Source organism: Drosophila nasuta, chromosome 2L (assembly GCF_023558535.2).
Source record: "Drosophila nasuta strain 15112-1781.00 chromosome 2L, ASM2355853v1, whole genome shotgun sequence".
Taxonomy (NCBI): domain Eukaryota; kingdom Metazoa; phylum Arthropoda; class Insecta; order Diptera; family Drosophilidae; genus Drosophila; species Drosophila nasuta.
This window is the reverse complement of record NC_083455.1, coordinates 2,004,568-2,029,693: the sequence shown is the minus strand read 5'-3', so window position 1 is coordinate 2,029,693 and position 25,126 is coordinate 2,004,568. Positions and strand designations below refer to the sequence as shown.

Sequence of the window (25,126 nt, the reverse complement as noted above, 5' to 3'; positions counted from 1 at the left end):
GGTGGCATCGAAACTCGTTTCGTTTGCCAGTGTTGCCTTTGTATTTGAGCATAGGACACGCAGACTCACATACACACACACACACTCGACGTCAGCACTTAACTTTGTTTCCCTTGTCCTCTCCCAGTATTGCCCCTCTGCGCTTGTGTTTCCTTTCCCAAGCCTGTGCGCTCTGTGTGGTTGTGTATGTGTGTGTGTGTGTGCATGAGTGTGTAGCGCCCTCGCGGCATAGTTTGCATTTTCAAGGTCGCCAACTACGCTCCTCTTTCAGCACTCTCAAGCACTTCCAAGTGTGCCTCCACTTCTGTTCCTCCTCCGCCACGAACCTCTTCAAACTTCTTCTGCAGAATTCGCCGAGTGTGCGGCCATTTGTCAGGGTCTAACGACTTAAGCAATGCGATTACCCGATATTGTAATCTGCTGCCAGGTAATCTCTGGCCTAGGACCCATTACAACAGACGACGCGTGTTGGTGACACTGAAGTCCATCCAAAAAATAAACTATAATTTTTACGAGTGCCGAACGAGCTTAAAGTTAACACTGAAATCGCTAAGATACTAGTATTTATGCAGTCTCGACGAGTCTCCCTGTAAATCTCTGGCTGTTTGTGAGAGTGCTTTTCACAGGCCGACTCTTGGTGCAAGATTTCTGTGCTGCATGCCCCAACCGCCACCGTCATTTCCTGTCGAATGAGTCACCTGCAGACCCAAATCCTGGATAGCCGCTTCTTTTGCTCGAGTTGTGAGTGTCGGCCAGGTTTAACCCTGCTGAGTCAACCTAATTGCAAGTAAATAACTAACTAGTAATACATGCACTTAATGCCAAGTGCTCAGATAGCCAAGCGAATAAGCCATGCAATAAATGTTTGCGCTAATTGAGCAGGTAGCTGTTGACTTACCTTTGAGGTGATCAACGTCAGAGTAGGCGAGGAACCCTGTAAATAAATTAAATAATTTTATTTATATTATATTAAATAATATTTATTACAATTGTCTATTTCTAAATATTATTAGAGCAATTCATCCCTTCTTTCGATAAGAGTTAAGTGGAATGCCCAAAAATATTTGATTTACTTTTGTAAACAAAGCAGAAGTGGCTTATTCATATGGATGTATTTGGATTAATAGAATTCTCTTATTTCGCAAATGATGTTCCGATAAATTAAGAAAATCAAAAAAAAATAATTCTATCGGATACTAAAAATCGTTATAACTAGATGTTGAGGAACCAGCCCTAAATTAAATGAATTTATTTAGGCATGCCTGCAAATTTCCGTCTTTAAACAATTGAATCAGGATTGCTCATACGAACATCTTTGGCCTTGCATAAAGAAATCGTTGACGCGGCACACACTCACGTTCAGGTTGCAACTATTGAGTTTTTTCCCAATTTTTTTTTACAATTCCATTTGCCGAAACGTGTGCTCAACAAAACGAGGTGAACATCTAATCCCATTTCGGTTCTAGGAATCGACAGAGACCGAAGGACGTCGACGCATGTCGACTATCTTGAGTGGGAAATCACGTATTCGGGATTAATCAGTTGCAATAATTGGGCCAGAACTATCAGCGAGCTGCATCTGGTGCGAAAAATTGTTTGACAACTTTGACAATAACTAAAAGGAGAATGAAATTGAAATCCTTTTTAAATTCCTGGAACATTACTCGCACATGTAATGCTAAAAAATTCAATGATTGCTGCCGTCATCCGCAAAATGTGGCCGTAGGTCCAGTCCATTGAACTCGGCTTAACTCGGCGACAAAAATTTCTATTTAATTTTGTGTAGAAATACGAATTTGTGTGCGTGTCTTTTTTTCTATCTGAAAGCATTAGACATACATATACGTATACTAAAAGTAACACTACAACGACTACGGCAACTAAACCAAAAATTCTTAGCGGCGATTTGGACAAAGGCAATCAAATGATACTTAATTTTATACAGAGAACATGTCTCTAAAAGCCATCATCCAGCATTTTGGTAACTTCTCTTTGGCCGATTAACATAACATGAACTGGAATATCAAAATGGGAATGACCGAAGCACTGGGCACTGGGCATTGGGTATTGGGAATTGGGCATTTGACATGGGCTGAAGGGGCATCAATGGTGCGGTGTGTCAAATGAAGATGGGGCCAAGAGCCAATTCAACTTCGAGGCTCGTACATTAATTAATAATTTCTTTTGAAAGTTGCGAAAAGGCATTTTTATACGCGGGACTAGACGCCTAGTTTGACATCAACCAACTAAAACTAAACAAAAAAGTGAAGTAAACTCATAGTTCTCTCTCTCTCTCTCTCTTTCTCAGTCTAAATCAAGCCAAATATTTGACCAAAATGATGAGCGAAAAGAATGGAACTTTCTTACATATAAGGGGCATACACTTTAGCTATAACGGCATTTTCATTTTTCTTTTGTTTCGTGAGCTAACACTTCTACTTCTAGATGGATGGATAAACAAGCAAGAAAGTTACTATATTCAGTAAAAGCAAAACAGTCTCATCCTTATAATATACAAAATTCATATATTACAAAAATACTAAAATATGTCTAATGCTATATTTGGTATATTGATATAGTACTATTACTGAGTTACTTTTCAACCACCTACACACAAAGTATATAGCACTGAATAGAAATGTTCGATACAAAGTGGGGGACATACATAATTAGGGAGACAAGCTATGTATGTATAAGATTGTATACTGAAACGCAAAACGATATTGCCTAGATGGGACTGCAATACAAATCGAATCGAATATCTCTACTTCACCCACTGAGAGGGAACTCAATGAAAGCTAACTATATACAAGCACAATCTTAAATCGTATAGAAGTGCTATTGGGGCATGTACTAGGCCGAGCAGTTGGATGGGAATGTGCAGCTGACATAAAACAACTAAAAATAATACAAATACAAAGCGATAAATCTTGTAGGTGAAAGAAAGCCAAGAACGAAGAAATGCAAGCGCTCAATTCAGCTGATGCTGTCTCAAGGAAAGAGATTGGAAATGGTAAAAGGAATGGGAATGGGATTCTAGTATATCAAAACGGGTGAGGAGACAGGGGACACAGACTTCGGCGACTATCCAAAGTACTTTACTCTAATGGCAGTCACACGCATTACCAAAAACAACAACATCCAAAATCTATTCTTAACGAGTCTTCGAGAGTATAACGAATTAAAGGGGAGAGCGATGGCGACGTTTTTTTTTTCGAATCGCTTTTGAATAAATTTAGTCACAGATCTCAGTGTTGTCGCTGCCTTTCTTTATTTTTTCTTTCCTTTTTAGTTTTCTTCTTTCATTTTGGTAATAACATTTGTCTAGTTGGTATACTTATGTATCTACAACCTATCTGCATGTGTGTGTGTGTGCATGTGTCTAGGTTAGTGTATGATCATAATACATAGATCTTCCTAGCCGATAGATAAGTAAAAAGAAAGCATCTTCTTCATTATGACCACGATGGCAACAGCGAGGGGGAAAGGTATCGTCTTCCATGTAATAATTTTCCGACGCTTCCAGCGGGCAGGCATTAAAAAATGCACCGCTGTCAGTGTCGGCCTCAGCGGCAAACCGCTCGATCAAATTATGTTAATTCGGGTTTAGTGCGAGTATCAAATATTTATTACAGCGGCAATGAAAGAGCCAGCAATACACAATAAGAGAGAGCCAAATATACTTGTGGCGTAGAAACCGGAGAAAACAGTCGCTATGTAGTCACTAATACTATGTGCAATGACAAAGACTTGAATTAGATATATGGAGGCGGAAGCATCTCAATACACTGAGAAAATGGTTCTATCGTATAATTATGTAATTTCTAATGTAATTGCAAAAATGAACTGAATGAAATCACAAAGTAATTATAATAATTTTGTTGCAAGAAATAAGAACAAGATGAACTAGACACTTTCTAATAGCATATTTACTGACTCATGGAATTTTTAAAATATCAGTTTTAGTAAAAGGAATTCAGAACATTTAGAAAAGTTTTTTTTATTTATTATTATTATTATTATTATTATTATTATTATTATTATTATTATTATTATTATTATTATTATTATTATTATTATTATTATTATTATTATTATTATTATTATTATTATTATTATTATTATTATTATTATTATTATTATTATTATTATTATTATTATTATTATTATTATTATTATTATTATTATTATTATTATTATTATTGTTATTATTATATTATATAATGCGATATTTACGACTTTTATAGAGCCTTATATAGATTTCAATTTAGTTATTTCTTTGAGTGTATAAATATCATAAAATGTGTGCAAGTTGACTCTTTTATATCCATTTGTAGACTCGTTTTACTCATATCAGTGTGTGTGATTGTACTTTTATATGTTGGCAGTACGTACATTGTGAAAAAGTGTGTGTATGTGTCTGTGAAACAGTGTGTGTATCTCCTACACACAATAAGCAGACCAACTATAAAACTTGTATCAAATCGAACAAAACAAAAAATAAAATTTTTATTGCATTCCAGCACTAAAATCTTTGGTTCGATCGTGTGATGCTCAGAGCTGGCCACTAGTTCAACGACAACAGCGCAAGCGTAAGCTGTCTCTGTCGCAGTTCCCCAATTCTCGCCTATCTCCCTCTCTCTCTCTCTCTCTATGTTTTTTTGTCTCTCTCTCTCTCTGTCTCTCTGATCTGTCACAGTGTATCGCCATGTGAGACTGCGTATTGATATTGATTGTCTCCCCGAAAACCTAAAAACTGAATTGAAACTCTGCCATTGCCTAATATTCCATTAACGGGCTTATTAAGGCAACACGTAGCATTGCCAAGATCGTCGGCAGAAACAAAAACAGAAACAGACCCACACACATACACATACACACGCACTTGCGGACACTCGCACTCACACTCGTGTGCGTGTAGTTTAATAAAAGGTACTGATGCATAAATGGGTGTTTGTATCTAAATTGATCGAATTTGGGGACACACACAGAAGACAACGGGGCGAACACGAGAGCAGCAGCAGCAGATGAGCGGGACGCTGTGCAGGTAGAAATTCCCCCGTGGGCACCATTTGATATAACAGAAAGAAGCCAGCATTAACAACTCCAGCTTCGACTTTGACTGCGACTGCGACTGCGAATGCGACTTTGGAGTTGGACTTGGACTTCGACTTGGGATAGCTGTTCGGGCTCTGTTAAAGCAGGTACATTTTTATAATTTCGTTTCGTGTTTAATTAAAGGTGAAGTTTTAAAGAAATAATAAAGAATTATCGAAGAGCTGCTGGCAACAGAGACCGCTCTACAGATGATGCCCAACGCACAGACACACACGCACACATGCACTCGCATACATTGATCGTAAAGCGATGAGACGGGCGACTCTTCCCCCGGCACAGTTGGCTGAAGGGTGAGGGAACTATTGAGAGTCCGATGATGATCATTATGCCATAAATAAAGATCCGTTCGGTTTCGTTCCGTGCATCGGGCAGCTATGGGAAAATTATATAAAGCACTTTTATTGTAGTACAACCTCTTTTTTAGAGCTTCACTCTAAAAATTCGATTATACCCGTCTCTCTCCCTCTATCTCTCTTTCTTCCTGAATGCCTATGTGTATGTCTAGTCTGCCTTTGGGTCTTTGTCTCAAGACTATAATTATGCTCAGTTATGATCAAAGTCCAGTTATCACTGCTCATGAAATATCTCAAAGCTCTGGCATTACACCAAAAACTTTTAATTACTTTTTGTTTGGATCAAATCTCTACTGATACTCGTAATTCTCCTAATTCGTTGATTGTTTTTGACGTTTTAATATTTGTATATTATTGGCTTTGCGCCATGTTATCAATAATACATTTTGTTTATTTCAAATGAATTCTGAAAAGTATTCAAATCATATCCATTCGAAACAAAAAACATTTAACAAAAATGAAAACTATATTTTGTATAAACACATTTTAAGCATATGAATTAGGAAATTTGTCAATTTTTCATAGGACAAAGCGAGCGAAACGAAAATGTTTGACAGCGTAGATGACAAGTGATGTCAAGAACTGACAACTCAAACTAATCATTTCAATTGGTGCTGCCTCCGCCAGCAGTCGGCAGATCGAAGGCAGATCGTCAGAGCAGAGAGCGAACGCGTGCCAAACACTCGGTGGTTCTCCTTGCCACCACGAACCGTGACGATGATGACTATGCTGTGTACAACGATGACGCAGCATTCGTTTGGTACAAACATTTTGACAAATGCTCTTTATTGTTATTGTACCCCCTACAAGACTAGGATCGTGTGCACACGTGAAACACGAACTAAACGATATTAAGCGATATAAAGACAAATGTATTAAGCAAGTATCTGCAAAACATAATATTTCTTACAAAGCAGCAGCTAAAGAATCTGACCAATTGTTCGGCATTGAGGTAATTGATGAACTCTGGCACGGGCTGGCGTTTATCATGCTTGTACATCTTCAAAGTAGAGTGTTGCAGAGTTGTGCCTGCCTTGGAGTGAAGTGGAGTGGTGTACTTAGGGTTTTATCGTCGAGCCTTTCACCCAATGAGCCAGCGGAGAGTCAACGAAGCGTCGACGCGTCACAGCCGCAAACATTTTTACGACATTGACAACAAGCAACACCCAGCACACAACGCAAGACGCACAACAAACAAATGACAACAACATGATGAACAATTTGGGTTTTAGTAGTAAAATCGAGTGTAATAAAAATCTCGTAATTGTTTTTCTTCTTTTTTTTTTTTTTTTGGCAAAATAAACAGTTGAGGCCCTTGGTACGAAGCTAATTGATTCACACTTTCTTTTTGGCTGTAAAAAGAGATGTATTCTTCTCAAGATGCCACAGCGTTGGGTCGGGTCAAAATGTTTTAGGGTTAAGGCAAACTATTTATAGTGTGGCGACGCGACGCTGCTCTGATTAAATCTTTATTGCCTCACCAAAGTGACATCAGAGTATTATTTAGTCTCGTATTACTAATACTACAACAAGTCGATTAATTGGTCAAATCGAACATGGCAAGTAAACAGCACTTGGTAGTAAAATAGAAAGAAAGATACTCTCAATATAAAATATAATTGTATTATATATAGCAAGCATTTGTATTATAAGATGGAATTATATATTGATTGACAAGGAATTAATGCTTAAAGACCAGTGTAAATTTAAAATGTTGAATATTTACTTAGATTGTTCAAATTCACTTTCAGTATACAATATTTTTAAAAGGAGAAAATTATTATTTTATTTATAATCGTTTCGTGAACATTTAATGCTTTAAAAAAATATATCAATTCTGTTTGGGGACAATCCCAAACAAAACGAACCGAAATTAACAGTTTTGTAAGATCTGAAATCCCAATTACAACTGATCGGTATCAAGGTAGTAAATGAGTGAACCTACTCAAGTATAGTAATTCTATTGCCCCTCTTTAATTTAGACAAGATGATGAGGCACAATTGTAATGACGTCTAGTTTTCAGTTTGATGTTGATCTGTTGCCACTGCTTCTTGAGGGGAGGCTCAGTCCAAGACAATGGCACAAAGACAGAGGTCGAAAACAGATAATGACGTGACGTCAAAACATCAACATTTCAACGTGATGGAGTGACGGATGGCGCGTGAGGATCTCAAAGAAAGAGTGGAAACTCCAAAGTGATACTTGTTGTGTTTGCCTATAGAATTTGGGTTTGGTCTTCAGTTTTCAATTTTGGGTTTACGTTTTTAAGATTGGGGTTGAGTTCCCATTCATTCATTCTTTCATTTTCTATGCCTGCCAGTAGCCAGATATAATTATTCAAAGCGCATCTCACTGATTTCTCTATTAGCCGTCTAACCACTTGACATTGGATCACTTAACACGTGCCACCTGCTCTAGCTTTGAAGGATTAGATGCATATAATTCCCATCATCCAGTCATTGCTGCTGACACGCCGCTTTTGTCCCATTGTCAGTTTATCCTTCCGAGTTGTGTGTGCGTTGGGCAAATATTGCCCTTAAAATGCTTGTCGAAATTCCCCATGAGCTGAATGCGCTTTATGAACCCTTGACAATTGAGATACCGCTGGCGCTAGACCGTATCAGAGTATTAATTGAGCTGCGACAATAGGAGGAATTCCCAATAGAATCTAAGCCAAAGACCTACTATATACAAAGGTTTTGATAGACAAATGTGCGAAGAAACGTACAAGAATAAATATTATATTATTTATTTTTAAATTTATTATAATCTTTTTATATGTAATTGAATTGGTCAATATTCGAAGAACCTGATTAAAAAGTATACTTCTGTAGATTTTGTAATATTAGTCAGCTTGTCAAAAAAGATTATCTAGAGGAGGAACTGTCATTGTTCCCTTTCGTCGTCGCTTAGACAACCATTACTCATGTGTCATCGTGGATGTCGACGAATCCATCAGGGCTATTAACAAAAACCGAAGTCAACCATGCTGAGGTGAAGCAACCCAGCAAATGAAGAGGCGGCCAAGCGTTGGTTGGTTGTTTGGTTAATTTGTAGTCATTGCTTGCAATCGCTTATACAGGTAAATAATAAACAAATTACACTAAAAAGTGAAATATATTATTTAAAATGAAATTCGGTAGGTCGTCGGTAAATGCGCCTCTTTTCCACTGAATTTAATTAGCGAGCTAAACGGAGGTGGATGCGCTCGCTTGGACGCTTCGTTGGGTTTTTCTTACTATTTTCAAATGCTTCTTCCTCCGCTCGATTTTCTTTGAGACTTTCAGTCGGCTGTCGGACATTTCGTCACTCATCGCTGAGCAAATGCCACACTACATTTTTCTGTATCGTTTTATCTGACCTCTCGCATCTGTCTGAGTTGAATTATTTAAATTAATAAAATATGCTAAAATGTGTTACAAGTGTGCGAGAAATGTACGCATTCAGTGTGTCTAATGTAATAGATCATATAATTAAAAGAATTATGGTGGAAACATGCGACTGCAGCACCACCGTCACCACTGTTTGCCACTCTCCTAATGTTGCCAACAACAATGACAACAATTGCGACAAACAATAGCAAATAATTTTCCAAATATGTTTCTGTCTATTTGTTGTGTTGGACGTTTTTTTTTTTCGTCTTTCCTTTTCCGTTGTATAACCACCACAATGCCAGGGAGAAGGGCACGGTGGAACTGGCAGACACTAGATGATTTAGGGTCAAGTATGATCCAAGTCCAAGTTGGGAAAGTGCGCTCAACTTTCGGGTTGAGTGCAGCGCCAATAAATTTGCATAAATTGTTCATACTTTTGGTGAATGCGACCCAAATATGATGCGGAATTACGAAACTCTAAAAAGAAAATAAATTAAATCGCGTGCTTCCCCTTAGTTCTTCAATTCGTTCGTATATATTGGGAAAAAGCGTTCTACGTAACACCTTGTACTGAATAATTCATATCTACATATATATCTATATCTATATCTATATCTATATCTATATCTATATCTATATCTATATCTATATCTATATCTATATCTATATCTATATCTATATCTATATCTATATCTATATCTATATCTATATCTATATCTATATCTATATCTATATCTATATCTATATCTATATCTATATCTATATCTATATCTATATCTATATCTATATCTATATCTATATCTATATCTATATCTATATCTATATCTATATCTATATCTATATCTATATCTATATCTATATCTATATCTATATCTATATCTATATCTATATCTATATCTATATCTATATCTATATCTATATCTATATCTATATCTATATCTATATCTATATCTATATCTATATCTATATCTATATCTATATCTATATCTATATCTATATCTATATCTATATCTATATCTATATCTATATCTATATCTATATCTATATCTATATCTATATCTATATCTATATCTATATCTATATCTATATCTATATCTATATCTATATCTATATCTATATCTATATCTATATCTATATCTATATCTATATCTATATCTATATCTATATCTATATCTATATCTATATCTATATCTATATCTATATCTATATCTATATCTATATCTATATCTATATCTATATCTATATCTATATCTATATCTATATCTATATCTATATCTATATCTATATCTATATCTATATCTATATCTATATCTATATCTATATCTATATCTATATCTATATCTATATCTATATCTATATCTATATCTATATCTATATCTATATCTATATCTATATCTATATCTATATCTATATCTATATCTATATCTATATCTATATCTATATCTATATCTATATCTATATCTATATCTATATCTATATCTATATCTATATCTATATCTATATCTATATCTATATCTATATCTATATCTATATCTATATCTATATCTATATCTATATCTATATCTATATCTATATCTATATCTATATCTATATCTATATCTATATCTATATCTATATCTATATCTATATCTATATCTATAATATATATCGATGTCTACCATTTATTTGATCTATGCGAACTCAATACAATGTAAGCTTGGCATATTTGCAATGCAATGTGAGTGGAATATAAAATTCAGAGCAGAGGATTTGGTTCCGACACTTGCTGACCGCAGTCATTGCTGCGCCAAGTGTGTGCAAACAAAGACAAAGGAACTGGGAAAGTGCCACTAATTACAATTCACATACACGGGATACAGACATAGACCACACATACAATATTTGCATCTGCTGATGGATGGAATGGGGGACATGGAGATTATTGGGTCCAGAAACACTGGCAGCTGCTGGTCAAATGGATGTGGAGTTGGTCAGGATGTTTGTATAAGGGAATGCACCTCGGACTCGGATTAGATTTGCCCATTTTATCGATGTATCGAATTTCCCTCCTACCACTGCTTCGGCAATGCATTTGACATTGTTGTTTCGGCCCAAAATCGATTTTATTCAATTGCGGCTTGGGTCGGGGTCGAACTAGACCTGTGGCTTTGTCACCCGGCCGTGACCACAGTCGACATCATATGTGTGTGTGTGAGTGTGTGTTTGAGGCCCGCTCGATGATTTCATTTGCGGCCTGTGGCATGGGTGGTTTGGTCTAGGACTCGACTACCTGTTTCGCGACAGTCTTTCTGTCCAGGCTTAGCTACAGCCTTAGTTGCGTGTCTTTCAACACGTCTGTGCTGTGCGTGCCTGTGTGTGAGTGCGAGTCTGTTTTTTGTTGAAATTTGAACACCAGTGCACACTGACTTGAAGAAACACAACAACTTGAAAATTGGAAAATTGAACACAGACATCGAGAGCAACTGAAAATTCACACGCAAACGGCGCACAGTGACAGGTACAAAACCGAGGCGCTGAACGGGGGCTGTGAACAGGGAGAGTCGGAGTGTTGAGAAGACAAAACTGTATGTCCTGGGGCAGGAAACGAGCACGCTTGACTTTCACCTGTACTGGTGGCCGACGTCATCACTAGATGTCGCTGTCTGCCAACACGTTGAGCAGGTGGAAATGGAAAAGCCTCACCACGGTCTGTTTCGGGCGCTGACTTTTCTCGGTCAGTCTGGGTACTGGTAGAGCAACCAAGCGTTCTATTAAAGGCCATTTACATGGCCTGCCCAATTAATTCACAGTTGCATTCTCTTAGCCAATTATGTGGACTAACAGCCCAGCGTTAGCAACGAATTACATGGAATTCAGCAGGCCTTGAGCAACTTGAAGTATTCCATTAAAGTAAACCCGTTACCCATGGGATAGAAGGGTATTATAACTTTAACTATAACGCCAGAAAATGTACTAGTATGTAATTACCCTATAAAGTATATATATTCTTGATCAGCCGAGACGATATAGCCATGTTCGACAGCACTTGTTATGTTTTCAAGCAGACCAAGTTTGTTTAAAATTTTTACCACACTCACTTCCGCCCCCGTTAATCGATAAAAATGGTATAACAAGCTTAATTTTAAAGCTAGAGTCTCGAATTTTGGTACATACAATAATAACTACAGCATTTATGATTTTGGTTACGATCGGAAAAAAATTGTCAAAATTATTAAAGAAATATTTTTGTATGGAGAAATCCGACTTACTAGAGGCGTTAGTTGCTTTTGCTGACAATCTGGTATATTTTGCACTTTATTTTGAATGTGGTACTATACCAATATACCAAATATACCATTTGGTATATTTAAAAAATAATGCAGCGCTGTCTTGCTTTAATTTAAAATGGGTAGCGGGTATCTCACAGTCGAGCACACTGTAACATTCTTACTTGCTTAAACTTTGTAATAGAATCACTAGTGCACATAACTTCATCTTCTGAGAATTGGTTATATACCTGAATACCAATTTCGACTACAATCGATGTGTTGAAAAATATCTGGCTATATTTGTATAAGGTACATGATAAGCAATGCCCTTTATTATTTTATTCATTTTTAATATTTAAAATTACTTTAAAATTTATGAGGCTGGCGCCAGCCATTAATTGAGGACAAATATTGTGTTTACGTTGCGGTTTAATTTTGGATGCAACTAGGCAAAGTTTTCACAGTAAGATTGATGAACTTCGTTTAATGGATCATTTCCATGGCAGGTCAAACAATTAAGTCGGAAATGCAGTTGAGCCATTTGTGCCACATCATGACGATCATGTGGCATCCCTCCCCCGCCAACTGCAGATCAATGAAACACTGCCGACTGGCAATTAATCTCTTTGCCAAAATGCCGACCAGTTTGCGGTTCTACATCCACATCGACATCCAGATCCAAGTCCAGCATCAACTTCAACGATTCGCTCCAAAAGCGAACTCCATCTGCATCCACGTCACACTTCAATCAGACAATAAAAATATTGAAATGAGCACAGACTGAAGAGAAGAAGAGACCGGACTTGCCTCGACAAAATGAATTGCGAATTTCGCAGAATCATTTTAAGTGAAGTTCATTTTACGCTCTCTGTTCTCAGGTAATCTGGCAAATGAATAATTGATCGAGCTCTATAATTAACGGGCTCACTCAATTGCCCAGCCAACTCTTTTGAAACTGAAATAAAACCTAAAATAAAATACAAATACTCGTACCCAAAAACTTCGAAGAGCTGAAGCTCCGATGTTTTGACCACATACGTTCCCAGGGTCACTGAATTCATGTGCAATTTTCATTTGTATATTTATATTTGCGTTTTTATTTTCAATGTTTGTGCAGCTTACGGAAGTTATGAAGTTGCCTTTCTGCGAATTCATTCAGTATTATTTTTTTTTTTCTTGATAATATTGCTATTTGCTAAGCTTTTGGACCAATTCGAGGGAACTTATTTGAAAAATTACTAGACCATAGGGTATATTTTAAACAGATTTTAGAAAAGTCATTTTTTTAGTTTATATGTAGGCGTGATCATGACCTTAACAGTTGTATTTTGTTTAATAAAATGTTTTGTTTAATTATGTCAGAGTTAGTATACATCAACCACGTGCTGAAAATTCAAAAGTAAACGGTAAAAAAGTCAATTAAAAAAAATAACTAATTTAATTAATATAAGACGCCCAACATTATAGCAATCTTAAAAGCCACATGTTTCTCTACACTAGAAATATAAAACAAGTAAAAAGTTGAGTGTTCTCGACTATTTGTTACCTGTTTCCCATTTTCTATAAAACCATATTATACAAATATTCCAAAATATTCTAATATATATCGAAGTCTATATTTGGGATATCTATTGTTCGTCTAGTACAAAATTTACCGGATTGTCAGCTAAAGCAACTAAGACCTGTTTACATTAAAAGTTTTCCCCTTTACTAAAGTATTTCCTAAATAAATGCTAAATTTTTTAAATGATCGTAACCAATTTTTCAAGAATCATAAAAACTATAGTTATTATTGTATGTACCTCAAATCGTCAATCTATCGTGTTCTTCGTCCATTTACGAGAGCGGAAAAGTATATCTCTATCTCTTTTAGGCTCTGAGATTCAGTGTTTTATACGGACAGATGGACAGACTGGCAGAAAGACGAACATGGCTATATCGTCTCGGCTGCTGATGCTGATCAAGAATATATATACGTTATAGAGTCGGAGGTGACTTCTGCTGTCACATTAATTTACTCTCTTTATTCGGGTATAAAAACACGAATCAAATAAAAATTAACAAAATAAATTTTCTATAACGGAATTGTTTATTGTAGAAAATTTAGTAGCATCACCGTTTAGTGAGTGTAAAAATCCATTTAACATTTTAAGGGTCAAGTAATACAAGATGAAGTTGGGAAACTGCCCTAACAAATTGCCGTTTTCCTTGTTAATGATCTGGCCAGCATTATCTTACATGCATAGTATACTTGCATTTTCCCTGGAGTTGGATTTACCACTTAGTTGCTTATGCATACATAATATATGCACAAGCACAGATATAATTGATAATTTAATTTTTAGGCCATTATTAATTCGATTACTCAACGAGCAGCCGGCGGCAGCGAGACATAAAATCAGGTACATATTCAAATACAATGATTGGATTGAAAATCAGTAAAATGGAAGAAAACATTTTTCGTCTTACTGAAGTGCTGTCGATTTTAAATTCATTAATTGGAATTCAAGGCAAATAATAACTGCGACTAAACCGAATTCATCTTGCACTAAATTCAGTTATCGAATCTTTCGAGTATTATTCAAGCCGTCAACAGGGCATCATGGAACTGGTTTAGCTGCGGACCGAAATATTTATAAGATCTTACTTATTCACTAAGATCCACACCTCGTTTACCACCGATGATTGTGTACTACGTTAAGATCATTGTATAAGTTTTATTTTATTTATTTTCATTTAATTTTTTTCATTTCATCTTTTTTTGTGTACTGGTTTGTTTATTTTATTTTTTGCGGAAGTGTTATGTGCCCGTCACGCCCCCCAAGCCGCGGAATCGACAACCCGCCCGCAATTACGACTAACCGTTTGGTTGTGGAACCAGTTCTTGCCAACGATTGGCCATTAGCATCGGCATCATTAACGTCATTAGTTAGTGCCACATTTTGGATCATCCCAAATGCTTTTGACACTTAACGATGTCACTGCGTTCGCTCCACTCAACTCAACTGCTTAGGAAAATGACAACTTTATAACTGTATAGTATTACTAACTTAAATATACTATTCTACATTAACAGAATTATATTATTAAATGTACACTTACCTATTTCACCTGACAATTTTCTATAATCAATGTGTCAGCAAGTAAATCCCAAAAATTAAGCATTCAGCAATGAATCAGCTTAAAGTATCTAAATCTAATAGTCTACTGCAAAGTATTGAATCATTCCATTATCCATAAACAAAATTAATTCTATAACATTCTTTGAATTCTGAATATTGTGAATTTTGCTTGCTGATACGAATTTATTTCCCTATTAAATCGTATACCCTTAATTGAACATAGCCATGTTAAAGCTTGTGAGTGCCTCGACAATGTAAAACAAAAATATTCAATATAAATGAATTAATTTTGGATGCAAGAGATTAAAGCAAAACCCCTCTGACATAATTTAGAGTTTAGTTCAATAATGGCAATTACAATAAAGGCAGAAATGCTAATCAATGAAGCCTATTAGCCAAGTCAGTAAAGTTAGGTGTGAGTGTGTGTTGGCTTAAAAATAGATCATGATATCATTTGGTGGTGTAGCCAGTCACAAAAGCACAGCAGCCACACCACAAAGCCAGAAAGATGTCGTCGGCACATAAACCGCACCACAAAGTAAGTAGTTTCTGTTTAGTTCAGTATTCAGTGTTTAGTGTTCAGTGTTCAACTGGGTTTAGTTGCCAATTTAGTGACAAAACAAATAAAAACAATAAAATTTGAATATTGAGGCTACAGACCGGCTAGAGTTCGCACAACTGAGAGCTGAGAGCTGAAAGCTGGAGAGTTGAGCAGCTATTAAAAATGATTATTGGCCCATCTTCATTAGGATTCCACATGCATAAATTGTGTGGCCCAAACAGCGATTTATCGAAATCCGGCGAATGCTTATAAATGCGTACTTCAATCGAATTTATTAGCTCTGCGAGCATAACTAAAGTTGAGTCTCAACTACAACACAGATTTACATACAACCCCAAAAAATGGAAGAGAATTAGAGATCTTTATACCATATATGTATATAGTATTTATGTTGCTTAGAAATATCTCGAGTTCTTCTTACCTGTTGCTGAGCAGTTAACAGTTCACTTTGCTGTAAGTCGTTGTCGAAGGCGTGGCTTTTGGCCAAACTGACGTAATTCACATCCAAATGGGACAGGGAATTTTCCTGTGATTTCCGCGCATTCATCACACGATCTTTTCCCAACGTTTCGCTTTCTGCTTTTTATTTTATTCACATTTACACTCTCAATGATTAATGCGGCGTTTTAAATAGCACTTTTCGAACTTTTTCTATACTTTGTGGCGCAAATTGAAACCACGAATTCTGTAAATTGTTGGTGCAAACATGAAAGATGATGAGTTGTTATTGTTGTAAATCAAAGTGGAACAGATCCGAAGAAATTGTGATGCCAAGTATAATACTGAATATTGTTGAGATTCACATAAGTGAGAAGAGTTTGAAATGAAGTTTAAGAAAGTATAATTCTTTCAAGAATACTAAGAGTTAAAAAAAGTACCCGACTGTGAAAAACCCAGTACCCATTTTAGTAAAAGCAAAGCAATTATTCCTAAAATATACCAAATTAGTATACCAAAATATACTTTAAAGATATTGTAATCTATATTATATATACATTACATTAAAATATACCATAGAATGCATAATATACTAAATTATCAACCAAATCAATTAAGATCCGACAGATAAACAATTGTAACTCGATCTGAGCGTTGTAATAATTAAGTTGGAAGAAATTTATGTTATTTGAACAAAACATAACTAGGACTTAAGTTGAAATCTAGCTATAAGTACATAGATTTCTTATTACTTGAATGCAAGATATAGTAGGGAAGCCGTCCCGGCTCCAAGTTGTCGCATTGCAACCAATTGCAGATGGGGCTGAGGGGCGTCTAACCTCATTTCCGTAGTGCCTCTTGACTCTATGTGGCGCGCCTGATGAAATTATAAACTTTTTAACCAAAAGCCGCCTTCTCTCGCCAGGTACAAAGCAGAAAAAAGGGCCACGAAGAGGGCCGCATGGGGTGGTGGCACTTGAGGCAACAAGAACAAACCTGCCACCTGCAGCCTGCCACATGGAACATGGAACATGCCACACGGTGTAGACAGGCGTTGAGGAGAAGGACGAGAACGTGGCACATTGAAGCGATTCGGTGAAACAATGAAGCAAAGGGAACGGAATGGAGCAGAGGACCATGGATGCCTCCTACTGTAAACGGGGTTAATAAAGTTGCGCATGGCACGGCAGCTGGGCCGCAAGTTGGCTATATTCTCATACCCGATTTGAGTGGCAAGCAAAAGCAAAAGCAAAGTGCTGCGCATGTTGCACGGAACTGCATACAGTTAACCCATAAGTAAATGCCCTGCAGACTAGCTCCAGCACCTGCTGTTGCTGCTGTGCTGCCACCAGGTGTCGTTGACTGCAAAGCCCCTTCTATTGTTGTGTGTGTGTGGCATGCAACACAAATGTGCTTTCTGTCTGGTGGCTATCTACGCGGGATCAGCGCATTGGCAATTCTCCCGGGGTAAACTCATGAGTTCAACATCAATTCCTTCGCATTGAATTTCCCAATTGGCAGAGCCTCAGCTTCTGGCCAAAACAATTCGAAAAGAAGTCAAGGCTAAGTGCGTGCACAAACTTGAACTATTTGGCGGCAGACACAGAGGCATCTTGAGGAAGTCCATATTGGTCAGGGAAAGCCTACGAAGCAAATTCAAATTTTTTCATTAGATCGCATCTGTGAAGATAACAGAACTCAATGACAGGATATCAAGTTTGATTTATGAATGAAGGGCAATAATTTCGGAATGATGCATTATTAATTTTTTAATTTTTTGCTAGCGATGAATCCCCTTTCTGATTTCTGAGAATTATCTAAACTTCAATCATCACACAGTAATAATTTAATAGTTGAGAAAACTTTAAATCTGTGAAATCAATAATTCATTATACCCGCTACCCAAAGGGTAGAAGGCTATTATAGCATTGTGTCTGCACAAAATGTATGTAAAAGGCAGAAGGAGTCAATTCCCAATCTATAAAGTACTATATATATTACTTCATCAAAGTCAACAAACGAGGAGACAGTCTGTCCGTATGAGCACCTAGATCTCAGAGAGAGAGAGAGAGAGATCTAAGAGATAGAGATATAATTTTTTTGGCTTTAAATTTTTATTACCTCCCCCATAAATAGCATAAGAAGCACAATTTTGAAGCTAGATTTTCGCTGTTTTGTTTTTGGTACATACAATAATAACTACAATATTAATGACTCTTGAAAATTTGGTTGCAATTAGATAAAGATAAAGTTGAATATCTTGGGAAAAATGCCTACATACTACGAGTCTTGATGCTATACCAAAGAATATATTTGGCATATTAATATAGTATTACATTCAAAATATACCACAGAGTAGGACGCCTTCCAGATTATAGGCGAACTACTCTATGATATATTTTGAATGTAGTTCTATATTAATATGCCAAATATATTCATTGGTATATTTTAGTATTTTTGGGGTATATTTTAAAATGAATACCGCACTGTTTTGCTTTTAGGTTTCAGGTTTATTTACACTTTTATCGTGTATTGAAAACAAAGTAGATATTGAAACATTCCGAAAACTAAGAAGGCAATATGTGATTCCATATTTTCACATAGACTTCATTAATTTATAGTAGATATATTTCAGTACAAGAATCAATTCCTTCAGCATGGCCTTATTATTCTTATCGTTCACACACACACACACGCGCTTGTATTGCATATATAATGTATGTATATAGTATATACATTTGTACATATGTTTGGATTGAGCCTCTCAGCTTTATTGCTTTGCTCTTGGCTACATGACAGCATCATTGATTTTTCATTTTATTTTCCTCTTGGTTTCTTTTTCTTGAATTTCGTTCTCTCTTTCGTTTCACTTACTTCGTGCTTTGCTCTTACTCTTGCTCCTGCTTCTTCTTCTTCTTCGTCGACTTCTTCTTATTTTTGAAATAACTTTTCTGGCAAGCACGTGCAGGCAAAAAGGATACAATTTGCATAAAAGCGCATACACATCTACAAATTTATGTGTGTGTGTTGGTTTTGTTATTGTTGTTGTTGTCGGTTGTTGTTTTGTCACTTACAGCAGCTGCTGTCGCGTGCTTGGCAAAGCAACAACAACGAGAACAACAACAACAACAACAACACCGGCACCACACACTAAAGTGGGCAAATAACAGACAACAATTTCATTTTAATTGCAGCAGTTTATTTGAGCTGAAGATGAAGGCAGGCTAAGCGAAAGGGAAAGGGAAAGGGAAAGGGCAGGGAATGGAACAGAGAGCGAGACCGAGCGAGAGATTGCAAATGAAGGGAGAGAGCGAGCGAGAGGGCTGCGCCACATTGCGTATACGCCCGAGTTGGCCTCAGCATAAATCAAAGCCAAAAACGAAAACGAAAACAAAGGACAAAAAAACAAATGAAAACTGACATCGAAACGTCGCAACTGCAAGCTGCGAAAATGTTCTGTGAAAATGTTGAAAAGAAGAACTACAAACACAACAAAAAATCAATTTGTGTTAAAAGAAATGAAATTTCGATTTGCCGAGCTGGGCTGAGCTTGTGACCTGAGCACAGAGGAGCTGCGAGAGTTTTTGCGAGAGCTGCTGCTGCTGCCCAACGCGATGGCAACGGCAACGGCAACGGTTACGGCAACAGTAACAACAACAACAACAATAACATCAGCAACAACATTAGCAACAACAGTAACAGTAACAGCAACAGCAACAACGACAACGGAACGAGCGACAAAACTTGCAGATACTTTTGTATCTCTGACTGTACACATGTTCTTGTATGCGAGTGTGTTTGTGTCTCAGTGTGTGTGTATGTGATGTGTATGTGTGCTGGTTTTGTATTGGTGTGTGCGTCGCTCCTGTGGCTTTTACATAATTAAACGTCGGCACGCGCTAACTTTGCTTTAAATGGTGAGCGCAGCTTTAAGGACACATACACGACGCACAGGGCACAAGGCACGAGGCACGAGGCACGAGGAGAGAGACATGAGACACGAAGCACGAGGCAGGCATGTGGCAAGCAGGGGACGGGGACGGGGACGGGGACATGGGGACAGCTATGGCCACTCGCTAATGATTTCCCCGGGGTTTGGCAACATTCACTTATCACCACATTATTTTCTTCTTTTCGGCCAAGCTGCTTCTGCTTCTACTTCAGCTTCTACTTCTGCCTCTGCCTCTGCTTCGAAGGGGTCACTCTCGCACTTATCACTTACACTTACACTTGCCACTTGCTACACGTCACTTGCAATGCACGCGTGCCAGCAAACAACGCAACGTACTCGTTGTTTGCCTCTTTACTCAATTTTTTTTGCTTTTCACCGCAATTTGAGACTGCTTCACCGGAATCGCGTCCTGGCTTCAGCCTTAGCTCCAACTCGATCTTAGGCACAATCAAAATAATATCGACAGGGGCAGGCAGGTCACACACACACTCGGAGACACATAGTCACGCATACAGACACACTAATACAATTACACTAGGAACACAGACACTGACACGGTCGACCCTGGGTGTGAACGCTTACGTGGACACTGGCTGAGATACAAACGCGATGGCGATACGCTGGCAACTAATTTGGGTGACGCTGCTGGCAGTGCTCGCTTGCCACTTGCCACACACAAGCACACTTGCCACACCGCTGGGTGTCTTGGGTTCCACCAGCCAACAGCCAACAGCGGCTTCCAGCTGCCACTCTTCCAGCTGCCAGTCGAGTTCACAACCCAAAGCTTTGCCCCAAACATCAGTGTGAAGGCGCGAGACACGTAACAGGAGGCGCGACCTATCCCAAAAGCTTTTGCCAGTCGCAAACTTTCGAAATGGATTCCACACAGTGCCAACTTCCATTGCGCAGTGTTGATTCTGCGCAAGAGATACGCGAGCACGTGCCACGCCGCAGCACCACCCAGGCCCAAGTCCATGCTCCTGCCTCACCTCAGTGCCGCATGTGGCATGCCCAATACAATCCCTTCAAGCAAATCACCACTGTTATTCAAATCAGTGCGCGCTGTGGGCTGACGTTGACTGTTGACCGTCGACTCTCGACTCTCAACTCTCAGCTCTCAACTCTCAACTGTCGATGTCTAAGCCTGGACAGCAGGGAACGCAAAGTGGCTGGGAGGGGCTGGCGGAGTTAGCTGGTGCATTCGCACTTGGCTCTATCGTGTGACACGAGTCCACTTTGCCTCACAATTCTCCTCTCGTGCCTCCGCATCCTGTGCGTGTCTATGCCGAAGTCGCATAACGTTTATATTGACTTTCGTTCTTTCAAATAGGTTTCTGGGTCAGGCCAAAAACAAACACACACACACACACACACACTCCCACATTTGTTTGTGCATTGAGAAGCTTAAATACTAGAAGGAAAGCACACACACCCATACAACACATTTATTTGCATCCTGTTTACTTGAACATCCCTCATTTGGGATAATCAGGAACTGCATCTGAAAAGTAGGCAACAATCTTCCAACCTGACTGACCCACGTAACAATTTATAATTAAGCATAAATTATTGATGCTCTCGACTGTACAATACTTCAAATATTATATATAATAATAATAATAACATATTTATTGAGTAAGTAAATAAAATATACACTTGCCCACTTAACACGGACTCTTTTAGCACGAACTCGGTTTTACACGGTTACAAATTTGCTCCCATCCCCCCTTTTAACACGCTAAAAACCTCGGTCTTACACGATTTTTTGATAAGGATCCACCAAAAGAGAAAACATGTTGAAACAAACTGGATTAAACTATAAATGCCACCAAATACTTTACAAATTTTATATGGATTGAAACATATGATCTCCTTACTTATAAACATTTTACAGTTTCTATGAAGCAACTTTTTTGATTTAATACCAACTTTTAATTTTTAAAATATGAATCTTATGCATTTATTAAAGGCATTTGCATAACTTTTTGTTAATTTTGAACAAATTTTTGAAACTTTAATAAAAACAGACCAAATTTTAACAATAAAATATCTTTTTTTACTGTCAATTTTGAATTTTGCGAACGTAATCCCTTATTTTGTACTGAATCCATGTTTCGCTTAACACTATTTCTAGAATTTCTAGAAACGTAACCCCCGTGTTAAGTAAGGGCCCAGTTTATATATTTCAGAAATCGTGATTTTAGGTAAGGGAGTACAATTTACACAAATAATAATGCATTTATTCAAAATTTATACAATAATTTCAGAAAAGTCCCGGAACCTTCTTTCCGTATTTAAAAATATATACAATCTATGTCTTGATTACTGTTTAAACAATAGATAAATACGATTAAGATGATCCCTGTAAACTTTGGAAAATTAATGATTATTAAGAAGTAAGATAGAAGTTGAGTGTGCTCGATTGTAAGATACCACCACCCATTTTAAATATAAGTTAAACAGTGTATAAACTAAAATATACCAAACGTATATCGATATAATATTGCATTCAAAATATACCAAAAAAACACAAAATATACAAAATTGTCAACGAAAGAAACCAAGATCCGATTGCAACATTATTTTTTAAGCATAAAAAGCTGTTTCTTACATTTCTACAATTATCTGATCGCAATAAAATTTTCAGTAGTCATAAATACTATAGTGAGTATCGATTTTAATACCAAGTGCTGTCAAAAAAATTATAAGTTTATTAAATTTAGTCTCTCAGACCCATGTTTCGTACGAACAGACAGATCTCTCAATTAAAGAGTAATCAAAGGATCTTTAAATATTTTTAAATTTTTTTATGTGCATTCAAAAGCAAACCCATATTTTAACTATACCTAAAAAATTTCGCATGGAATTACTTCTAATAGAATTATACAATAAATAGTCTATTATCATAAATTATGTATTTTTGATATAATCAAAGTGAATATTGAAATTAAGTTTATGATCTGTAGCATCCGTTGCTCACGTCAAGACTAATTCCTTAATTTAATGATTGCTCATTCCTACAACCGATACTCAGATATATAATTATGCTTCACAACTGGTGTTATGATGTGTTAAAGCTACTTATTACAATGCTATATTAATTTCTATCCCAGATATACAAAATCGACTTATACACATCGAGTGTACAAGTTTCAGAAATTATTTCCAGAAATCAGCTTTTATTATACACATAAAAGTAGACATCCTATTTTTTTTTTGCAAGGAATAACGGCAACGACGATCAAACATAGATAATTACAATTTGGGAAACGTTATTCTTAATATCGCAATGAGAAATTACAAAAATACTTCCTTACAAACCAACATTTATTTTAAAATCTGTATTTATTTACTTGAAAATACTGATTTTTATACCCGCTACCCATAGGGTAGAAGGGTATTATAACTTTGTGCCGGCAGGAAATGTATGTAACAGGTAGAAGGATCAGCGTCAACAGCCGAGACGATATAGCCATGTCCGTCTGTCCGTCTGTGTGTCTGTGTGTCTGTGTGTCTGTCCGTCCGTCCGTATGAAACACTGGATCTCAGAGACTATAACAGATAGAGCTATAATTTTTTTTCGACAGCATTTGTTATGTTTGCACGCAGATCAAGTTTGTTTCAAATTTTTGCCACGCCCACTTCCGCCTCCGCAAATCAAAAAAATCGAATAACAAGCGTAATTTTAAAGCTAGAGTTGCCAATTTTGGTATATACAATAATAACTATAGTAGTTATGATTCCTGAAAATTTGGTTGCGATCAGATAAAAATTGTCGAAGTTATTAAAGAAATACTTTTGTATGGGCAAACACGCCTACTTACTAGGGGTCTTAGTTGCTTTGGCTGACAACCTGGTATATTGTGCCGTCTATGGTATATTTTGAATGCGGTACTATATCAATATACCAAATATACTATTTGGTATAGTTTTAGTATTTTTACAGTATATTTGGTATATTTTGAGAAAAATATCGCAAAATATATTTCTTTTATTCAAAATGGGTAGCGGGTATCTCACAGTCGAGTGCACTCGACTGTAGCTTTCTTACTTGTTATTCTAAGATTTTATTGATAATCATAAATATTAAGCACAAAATTGAAAATTTCAAAGTCAATAAAAAATATTTTTACCATTCGACATGCGAAATGTAGACACACAAAGATTGACAATAAATGTCCTACTGAAATTTGTGGATATGGCGGCCTGCAGAATTTATTTAGTGTTTTTGGAGCAGGCCTTTAGATCCAGAGTTCGTTATCACGATTAGGTCTTAAGACCCACTTTACAACAAGAAAACTAATAATACCGATAATCGGTTATTCTTAAATTGTTGTCGCTTTAGCAAGTTTTGGCAAATTTGCATCAGCTATAGTAAATATGAAACCAGATCTGTTAAGAAATGCTAACAATTGCAGATTACAACAAATGTTGGCAAATCTCTATTTTTCAATACTTCTCTATCCTCCTCTTTGTATTTGGATCTATAGTATGACTCATCCGTATGCGTTGCAAGCCCGACAAGTTTGTGCTGCATTTTGTATGCCAAAGGGTTTTGTTTATTGTGTATAGTAGTTACGCCCCAGGCTGCATCAGCATTGAGGCATCATCGGACCATAATTCGTTGGATTCGGCTTACAAAAGGCTGTGGCAAGTGGCGTCTAAAATGATGCGATGGGAAACGGGGTGGAAGGGGGGAAATAGGCCTCTAAACAATGAGAACGGTAGCCCAAAAACAATGTCAGCGTGCGCAATTTTAATGATTGCAGATATTTTAATGCGACGCAAAACAAATGCATTGTTCTCAAGCTGCTTACAAAATGTATTCTTATGGGTCTGTGTCAATGTATGTATCTATGTGCATGTTAGTATCTTTCGAGTTTTTGACGCTGCAGCGTCAGCAGCAAATGGCACCCCTGGGGAAGATGGACATGGTTATGCTTATGGGGATGGGGATG

The 25,126-nt window shown here is 36.9% G+C and overlaps 1 protein-coding gene across 12 annotated transcripts in view; it reads right to left on the bottom strand.

Moving 5' to 3' along the window:
- Nucleotides 1–20,752, bottom strand: part of LOC132798145 (voltage-dependent L-type calcium channel subunit beta-4) — a 50,118-nt gene extending 29,366 nt beyond the window's left edge. For 7 of the 12 annotated variants that reach the window (XM_060809884.1, XM_060809883.1, XM_060809886.1 and 4 more), the window contains exons 1-3: nucleotides 20,439–20,752; nucleotides 16,200–16,463; nucleotides 899–934 (exon numbers count right to left, since the gene is read on the bottom strand). In XM_060809884.1, the coding sequence (XP_060665867.1) occupies nucleotides 899–934; nucleotides 16,200–16,325 (162 nt within the window). In that variant the 5' untranslated portion in view covers nucleotides 16,326–16,463; nucleotides 20,439–20,752. Of the gene's footprint in view, nucleotides 1–898; nucleotides 935–16,199; nucleotides 16,464–20,438 lie in introns of those variants that run through there. The other 5 variants (XR_009633906.1, XR_009633905.1, XM_060809882.1 and 2 more) reach the window with 4 other exon arrangements.
- Between the last annotated feature and the right edge of the window lie 4,374 nt (nucleotides 20,753–25,126).